Source organism: Loxodonta africana, chromosome 3 (genome assembly GCF_030014295.1).
Source record: "Loxodonta africana isolate mLoxAfr1 chromosome 3, mLoxAfr1.hap2, whole genome shotgun sequence".
Lineage (NCBI taxonomy): Eukaryota > Metazoa > Chordata > Mammalia > Proboscidea > Elephantidae > Loxodonta > Loxodonta africana.
Genome location: NC_087344.1, coordinates 19,260,708 through 19,269,470, shown reverse-complemented (window position 1 = coordinate 19,269,470; position 8,763 = coordinate 19,260,708). Strand labels below are relative to the sequence as shown.

Below are 8,763 nucleotides of genomic sequence, written 5' to 3'. Positions count from 1 at the left end.
TCCTGGAGCCTTGCCTTTTGCCAATGCCTTCAGTGCAGCTTGGACTTCTTCCTTCAGTCCCATTGGTTCCTGATCATATGCTACCTCTTGAAATGGTTGAGCGTCAACCAATTATTTTTGTTATAATGACTGTTTATTCCTTCCATCTTCTTTTGATGCTTCCTGCATCATTTAATATTTTCCCCATAAAATCCTTCACTATTGCAACTCAAGACTTGAATTTTTTCTTCAGTTCTTTTATCTTGAGAAATGCTGAGCCTGGTCTTCTGTTTTGTTTTTCTATTTCCAACTCTTTGCACACATCATTATAATACTTATTTTGTCTTCTTGAGCAGCCCTTTGAAATCTTCTGTTCAGTTCTTTTACTGCATCATTTTTTCCTTTTGCTTTAGCTACTCGATGTTCAAAAGCAAGTTTTTGTCATTTTGTCATACTGTGGGGGCTTGTGTGTTGCTGTGATGCTGGAAGCTATGTCACCGGTATTCAGATACCAGCAGGGTCACCCATCATGGACAGGTTTCAGCTGAGCTTCCAGACTAAGACAGACTAGGATGAAGGACCAGACAATCTACTTCTGAAAAGAATTAGCCAGTGAAAACCTTTTGCAACACTCTAACCCCAGTTTATTTGGTCAAGTTTTATAGAAGCAGCACCTGAGGCAGGTATTCTGTTATGTGATTGTGAGGGCATCCATTTCAGCAGAAGGAAAGTGGGAGAAGGTGAAGAGAGCCAGGAAAGGATGAAAGCAAAGTTGTGGGGATAGCCAGAGGCTAGCTTCAGCCTGATTCCATGGACAAAGCCATGTGAATGGAAAGTTAGAATTAGTCCCACTGTGAGAGATGAGAGCTTACTTTTCATGCCCCAATCAGTAATCACTGAGACATGTCATTGATAAATTGTATGTGTAAAAAGTAACATCAGCATTCATCATATTCAGTTTCATTATCTACAAAAGGGACAAAATTAGATGATTTCCGTGGCTTCAGAAGATTGTGAGGTAAGTGAACCTTATCAGTGAGGAAGACTTTGATTCTAATAAGAAAATATAAACCTTGGCTCTAACAGGTTTTCATTACAAATGCTTCATTACAAGGACTTCGGAGGTAGAAAATGCACAAGAACAGGTCGGTAGGGTTTCATTCAGTCTCCTACAAGGTGGCTGCATTCTAGGACAGCAACAGATCCAGGTGTCCTAATCACTTTTGATGCTCAGAGACACAAAACTGACTCCTTCTTTGGGCCTACTATTAATAGAGGATCTTTTGTTAATAGAGATCTATTGTTAATAGGAAAACCCTGGTGGCATAGTGTTTAAAAGTTACGGCTGCTAACCAAAAGTCAGCAGTTCAAATCTACGAGGCACTCCTTGGAAACTCCATGGGGCAGTTCTACTCTTCCCTATAGGGTAGCTATGAGTTGGAATCAACTCGATGGCAATGGGTTTGGTTTTTTATTGTTAATAGACCTTTCCATGGAGTGATACAGAAGACATCTCCTCCTCTCTCACCACTTTGAATAGGATCATACATCCCTTCCTCATTAAACTTCTCGTATGGGAAAAATCGAGTACTATGAGAGCCTCAGGCTGACCATGCAGATTGTATTTCTGTTGGTTAGTGAACCCCTGCAACCACTAAAACCACTAATACAATGGCTGGCACATAACTCTCGATAAAATCCAACTGGGATCATTGAGTTCTATACATTACCATTATTTATAAGGCTTGTTATTCCTTGCTCTCAAACATTTCTACCACTTGATTCAGCAGTTTTATTGGTTTCCCTTTATTGTAATATCTTTCAGCAGGTTTACTAGTCTTAATAATATACTCAAATGAATAATTATTCAGTAGTCTGGGTAGAGATGACAGTCTTTTTTGGACCCCTATTTGCTTTGATCTTGTCTAATTGATTTATTGATCAGAGTGTATATGAGGTGTTACATTTGTCCTTGTTGTTGTTAGGTGCCATTGAGTTGGTTCCGACTCATAGCGACCCTATGCACAACAGAACAAACACTGTCTGGTCCTGTGCCATCCTTACAATCGTCGTCATGCTTGAGCTCATTGTTGCAGTCACTGTGTGAATCCACCTTGTTGAGGGTCTTCCTCTTTTCCGCTGACCCCGTACTCTGCCAATCATGATGTCCTTCTCCAGGGACTGATCCCTCCTGACAACATGACCAAAGTATGTAAGAGGCAGTCTCGCCATCCTTGCCTCTAAGGAGCATTTTGGCCGCACTTCTTCCAAGACAGATTTGTTCATTCTTTTGGCAGTCCGTGGTACATTCAATATTCTTGGCCAACACCACAATTCAAAGGCGTTAATTCTTCAGTCTTCCTTATTCATTGTCCAGCTTTCACATGCATATGATGCGATGGAAAATACCATGGCTTGGGTCCGGCGCACCTTAGTCTTCAGGGTGACATCTTTGCTCTTCAACACTTGGAAGAGGTCCTTTGCAGCAGATTTGCCCAATGCAATGCCGAATGTGGAAATTATAGAACGCAATCATTAATATCACATGCAAGCAAAATTTTGCTGAAGATCATTCAAAAACGGCTGCAGCAGTATATCAATAGGGAACTGCCAGAAATTCAGGCTGATTTCAGAAGAGGATGTGGAACCAAGGATATCACTGCTGATGTCAGATGGATCCTGGCTGAAAGCAGAGAATACCAGAAGGATGTTTACCTGTTATTTTATTTACTATGCAAAGGCATTAGGCTGTGTGGACCGTAACAAATTATGGATAACATTGTGAAGAATGGGGATTCCAGAACACTTGATTGTGCTCATGAGGAACCTTTACATAGATCAAGAGGCCGTTGTTCGGACAGAACAAGGGGATACTGATTGGTTTAAAGTCAGGCAAGGTGTGCGTCAGGGTTGTATTCTTTCACCATACCTATTTAATTTGTATGCTGAACAAATAACACGAGAAGCTGGACTATATGAGAAAGAACAGGGCATCAGGATCAGAGGAAGACTCATTAACAACCTGCGTTATGCAAATGACACAACCTTGCTTGCTGAAAGTGAAGAGGACTTGAAACACTTAGTAATGAAGAGCAAAGACCACAGCCTTCAGTATGGATTACACCTCAACATAAAGAAAACAAAAATCCTCACAACTGGACCAATGAGCAACATCATGATAAACGGAGAAAAGACTGAAGTTGTCAAGGATTTCATTTTGCTTGGCTCCACAATCAACAGCCATGGAAGCAGCAGTCAAGAAATCAAAAGACTTTTCTTCTTAGTCACCTTATTTTGCAGTTTTTCTTTCTCAACCCTGGTGAGTCTACACAGAAGTTGAATAAAATTAATTAAATCACTGAAGTTTTAGAGGGCTTCCTGTGCTCTTAGAGATCTCATGTGAAACTTTTTAATGTGTGTTTGTGAGGAAAATAGTTTTCCTGTGGGGATGGATTTTATTTTGAGGAAGACGTGTTGACTGCATATCAGGACAGCAGAAGAGGGAAAGTGGCAGGCTCAGGAAGGTGGCTTTTCCCACAGGCACAAAGAAGCAGAGTCATCAGTCAGAATCATCTCTGTAGTATGGGTGTGACAAAAAATCAGGTCTTGTACCATCAGTGGAGTGTACAGAGAGCCTACTGTTCAGGTCATTGATGGTGGTGGTGGGATTGTGTTCACCGGCACACTCGGAGGACACCTCACCTGGCACAACATGTGTCTCCTAGTACAAAGATGCTCCATTTATGTTCATACTGTATGTTCATACCTCACCCAAGAACTACTGACTTTGATCTCTGGGTATACATTCCAGTGATGAGCATTGTTAATAACTCCTTTTTGAGATTTTGATGTGTGCTGAAATCTGAGAAGCATGATGTAAATATTAGAACGTGGAAGAATGTATTAGAATATGGGCTACAAAAGAATCTGGAATTTGAAAATCTTTTCAGTTTTACTTATTAACATATCATTTTCAAAGTAGTGTATGAAATGTATTTGTAGCTCTTAAAGAATGGCAATGTAATGAAAACTCATATCTCTACCCCTGGGTTAAGAAATGAAGTAATGCCATCACCATGGAATCCATTTCAAGTGTCTTCCATTCACATTTTCCTCTATCCTCCCAGTAGCAAGCACTATCCTGAATTCTGTATTTATCATTTTCTGTGACGTTCTTCTATTTTGTTGAATCCTATTACTATGGATTGAGTTATGTCCTCCAGGAAGATAGGTTGAAATCTTAAACACTTGTATCTGTTGCCAATTTTCTTTTCTCAGTATTTCTGTTCTACCTCCTAGTTTCTTGCCTAGTTACTGGGGTGTTTCAACTTGCAAGTGGCCATCAAAACTCAACAATTAGTCTTCATTCACCTGGGGAAGAAGGAGAGTCAGAAATAGGAGAAGGATATCAAATGTGTGCCTGGTTGCCTTCATGAACAACTGCCTCCTTTACCATGAGACCATAACTTGATGATGCCTGATTACCATTACCAAATGTTTTGATCAAAAATTGTATAGAAAAATTCTGATCAAATGGGGTGGCGGGAGGGGGAGAATTTGGAACAGAATTTCAAATTTTTAATGGCTTTAGACTTTCTGCAGCCATCGAGGCTGAATGAACCCCTGAAACTATGGCCCTGAAATAATCTTTAAACTTGAAACCATAAACCAATATTATACACTAAAGTCTTCTTTGAATGGTAATTTAAAACAAAACAAAACATGGCTTATCTTAATTAGTAAAGTACTTCTGCTTTGAGCATTGTACATTTTTAAAGAATTATCTATGTGAGGTCAAATTGACCATGGCAACTCAAAAGTTTGGATGGGAAGTATAGGGGGCAGTGAGTTTAAGACATTGGTAGTGGAAAGTTTTGGAGGTAGCAGGTATGGTAGCACTATTTGAAGAATGCAATCAATGTCACTGAATTGAACCTGTAGAAATTGTTGAAATCCTGTAACTTTGGCTGACTATACTTTCACCAGAGTTAAAATTTTTTTCTTTAATATGAAGGGTTTTTAAGGAAGTATTCACATGGAACACCATCTTCACCATCTGCCATCTAAGCCTACTGAGAATGTGGATAAACCTGCACACTAGTGATGACATTGTGATTTCTTACAACTCTATTAAAATCAAAAGCCAAATTATCAACCCACCTTCCACTAATGTAGATTGAAGAACAATGTAGATTGAAACTATCATGATGAAACTGGAAAAACTGTGATGAAATTGTAAATCCTAAAAAGGGAGTAATATGTCTATAGGGTCTCTATGAGTTGGAGTCGACTCGGCGGCACTGGGTGGGTTTTATGTCTCTCAACGGTGATTATAGTCAGAATTGACTACAGAGAATAGCTTAGAATCTTCTGTGCAATACACACAGGATGAAGATTAACATTCATGAAACATTAATGACTCATAAAAAGAAACAACTCTTAATGTTTACATTTGTATAATATCTTAATATAATATTTATATCCACATATATAAACTGTATTTTTATAAAATCAACATCAAGCTTCCTTATATCATTGGTAAAATAGAGATGCTTTTAGTTGCATATAAATAAAGAAGATAAGAGTTCAGTTAGAGAAGGATGGCCTGTCAATTTATACAAAGTATGCACCAGGAAGGTGAGCAGAAAGAGGTGGAGAGAAGTGGAATCCAGTTACTGGGAATCAGTCATCCTGAGTTCTCCTCTTTTTTTTTTTTTTTTATTATCTTGGTCGGAAACCCTGGTGGTGCAGTGGTTTAGAGCTACGGCTGATAACTGAAAGATGGGCAATTTGAATCCACGAGGCACTCCTTGGGAACACTATGGGGAATTCTACTCTGTCCTTTAGAGTTGCTATGAGTCCGAATCTACTGGACAGGAACAGGTTTTTTTTGTTTTTTGTTTTTAATTGCCTTGGTCTTTTCAGATTTGCATTGCCCTGGGATCAGAATAACAATAAAACAGTTTGGCTAATGAAGAACTTTGGATACTACCTGCCCAGGGACAGAGACTGGAAATAGTCTTCCCGTGACTAACTCACTCAACAGTCCTCCCCCATCAGGAAGCAGCACACCTGAGACTCCACCCACAGATGATCCTTCTTGCTCAGAAGCATCCTGCTTCATTCAGTCCCTCTGTCTTTCTTCAGGACACATCTTCCACCTTTCCCATCCAGGGCAGAGTTCAGGCATCATTCTTCAGTGATATCAGCCAGGTAACTTAAAACTGCTTAGCTAATATTTAAAAATGAGGGCTAAGGGCAGATATCTTAGTACAGATTTATCCAGATGAAGCTGTGACTAGGGTATGTTCATAAAATGAACGGAGTCTCCCATAGGACAATTGGCTCTCTGCCACCTTCCTAACATATTTCCTTGTATCTTAGCATCAATGCTCAAGCAGCTCTCATTCCAGTAGTCTCCTTCTCTCACTCTGTAATGATATGGGCCATGTTCCTCCTGAGCAAACAGGAGGACTGCTATAGAATCCTCTGACATTTACTTGCATTCTTGTGGGGGAGGGGGTTGGCTTCACCTTATCTTCCCATTTCTGGTTCTTAACATACCTTCATATTATCTCTGTTGTCTAGCTCTGATCTATGAAAAAGGTGGTGGAGACTCAGACAGACACATCTGGCTGCTCCCCTAGTCTATATATTTGTCCGTAAAAAATTGCAAAATTTATAAATGATCATATCCGCAGATTGTGCAAAAACAGTACATACTGAATGAAAGACCATGACCATTTCCTCTTTCCAGAATGCTCTGCTATATCAGCGTTGTTTTTTTTTAAGTAACAAAATATGCATAATGAAGACACCCCATTTATTTTCTTCTCCTACTTTCCCAAGATCGTGCTTGCCTCTGGTGATGTAGCTGCTGCTGGTCCAGGAACCATACATTTGATTTTCTTATATTTCTTCTGTCATGTCATCAGCAATACGGAACCCAGAAATCAAACAGATATTTCAAAATTCTTTCTCCAGTTACTGACAGAAGATCCGGAACTGCAAGCCCCCCTATTTAGTCTGTTTCTGTCCATATATCTGGTCACTGTGCTAGGAAACTTGCTTATTGTCTTGGCTGTCATCTTTGACTGCCACCTCCACACCCCCATGTATTTCTTTTTTGCCAATCTGTCCCTCACTGACATCTGTTTCAGTACCACCACAATTCCAAAGATGCTAGTGAACCTCCAAGCACAGAATCACAGTATCACATATGCAGGCTGCCTCACCCAGGTGGGCTTTGTCCTAGTTTTTGCTGCTTTGGAAAATTTTCTCCTTGGAGTGATGGCCTATGACCGCTTTGTAGCCATTTGTCACCCAGTGAAGTACACTGTCATCATGAACCCCCACATCTGTGGCCTGCTGATTCTACTCTCCTTGTTCATTAGCATCACGAACGCCCTGCTCCACAGTCTGATGTCATTGCGACTGTCCTTCTGCACAGAGCTAGTAATTCCTTACTTCTTCTGTGAAGTTCTTCAGGTCATCAAGGTTGCCTGTTCTGATGCCCTCATCAATAACATCTTCTCATACTTTGCAGCTACAATACTGGGTGGTGTTCCTCTCTCTGGAATCATTTTCTCTTATGCTCAAATTGTCTCCTCCATTTTGAGAATGCCATCAGCAGTTGGAAAGTATAAAGCTTTTTCCACTTGTGGGTCTCATCTCTCAGGAATTTCTTTGTTCTGTGGGACAGGTTTTGGTTCATATATCAGTGCTGCATTCACCCCTTCTAGGAGGACTGCAGTAGCTTCAGTGATGTACACTGTGCTCACTCCCATAATGAACCCCTTTATCTACAGCCTGAGAAATAGGGAAGTGAAGGGGGCTTTGAGAAAAATTATGAGGAGCATACCTGCTTTTCAGTGATTACATTACCTACATTTGGCTTGGCTTTCTAGACTGCATCAAAGTGAAAGAATAATTGTGAGACAGGATGCCTGACTCTTCCACCAACACTTTCTTCTAAAATAATGACATAACCTAGTGGCTAAGTGCAACTCAAAGTAGGTTTGAAATTTGACTTTTCTCTTTGTGTAGCTCTGTGCTATTTGACAAATTATTTTTATTCTCTAAGCTGAATCTCTTTGGTCAGGTTTTATAGAAGCGGAGCCTAAGGCAGGGTTGATTTATTTTGGTAGCACATTCTCAAAATAAAGACAGCAGGATGTAGATAAAGCTGTGGGAATAGAGACTAGCTTCAGCCTGATGCCATGGGTAGAGTTCTGTGACTGAAAACTAGACTTAATCTCACTGCAAGGCAAGACAGCTGACCTTTCATGCCCAAATTTAGTTATTACCATGACATGTCACTGGTAAACCATGAGTGTCCAGGGTAACATTAGCATTCATCATATTTTTGTGGTTGTTGCTATTGTTGGCATTGTTGTTAGCTGAAATCAAGTTGGCCTTCATGATCCATAGGGTCTCATTTTGGAAGTAAATTTTGGAAGTAAATTGCCAGGGCTTTGTTTCTAGTGCATCTTAGTGTGAAACACCCACTGGAACCTCTTCGGCATTATAACAACACTGGATGCTCCACTGACAGACAGGTTGTTGCTACACATAAGGTTCGTTGGCCAGAAATCAAACTTGGGTCTCCCACATGGAAGGTGAACCATAATTTCCCCCTACATTATCCATAAAATTGTCATATTTGGATTATCACAGTGGCTTCAGATGATTGTGTGATAACTGAATCCTACTAGCGAGGAAGTCTTTGTTTCTAATAAGAAAATGTAAGCGCTGACTCTAAAATGTTTAAACCACAGAGTTACT

The 8,763-nt window shown here is 40.1% G+C and overlaps 1 protein-coding gene across 1 annotated transcript; it reads left to right on the top strand.

The window, feature by feature from the left end:
- Positions 1-6,431: 6,431 nt before the first annotated feature.
- On the top strand, positions 6,432-8,475 carry LOC100676295 (olfactory receptor 7G1-like). Its single transcript, XM_064280576.1, has one exon. The coding sequence runs from the start codon at positions 6,781-6,783 to the stop codon at positions 7,852-7,854; it is 1,074 nt and encodes a 357-aa protein (XP_064136646.1). The 5' UTR covers positions 6,432-6,780; the 3' UTR covers positions 7,855-8,475.
- The last annotated feature ends 288 nt before the right edge of the window (positions 8,476-8,763 follow it).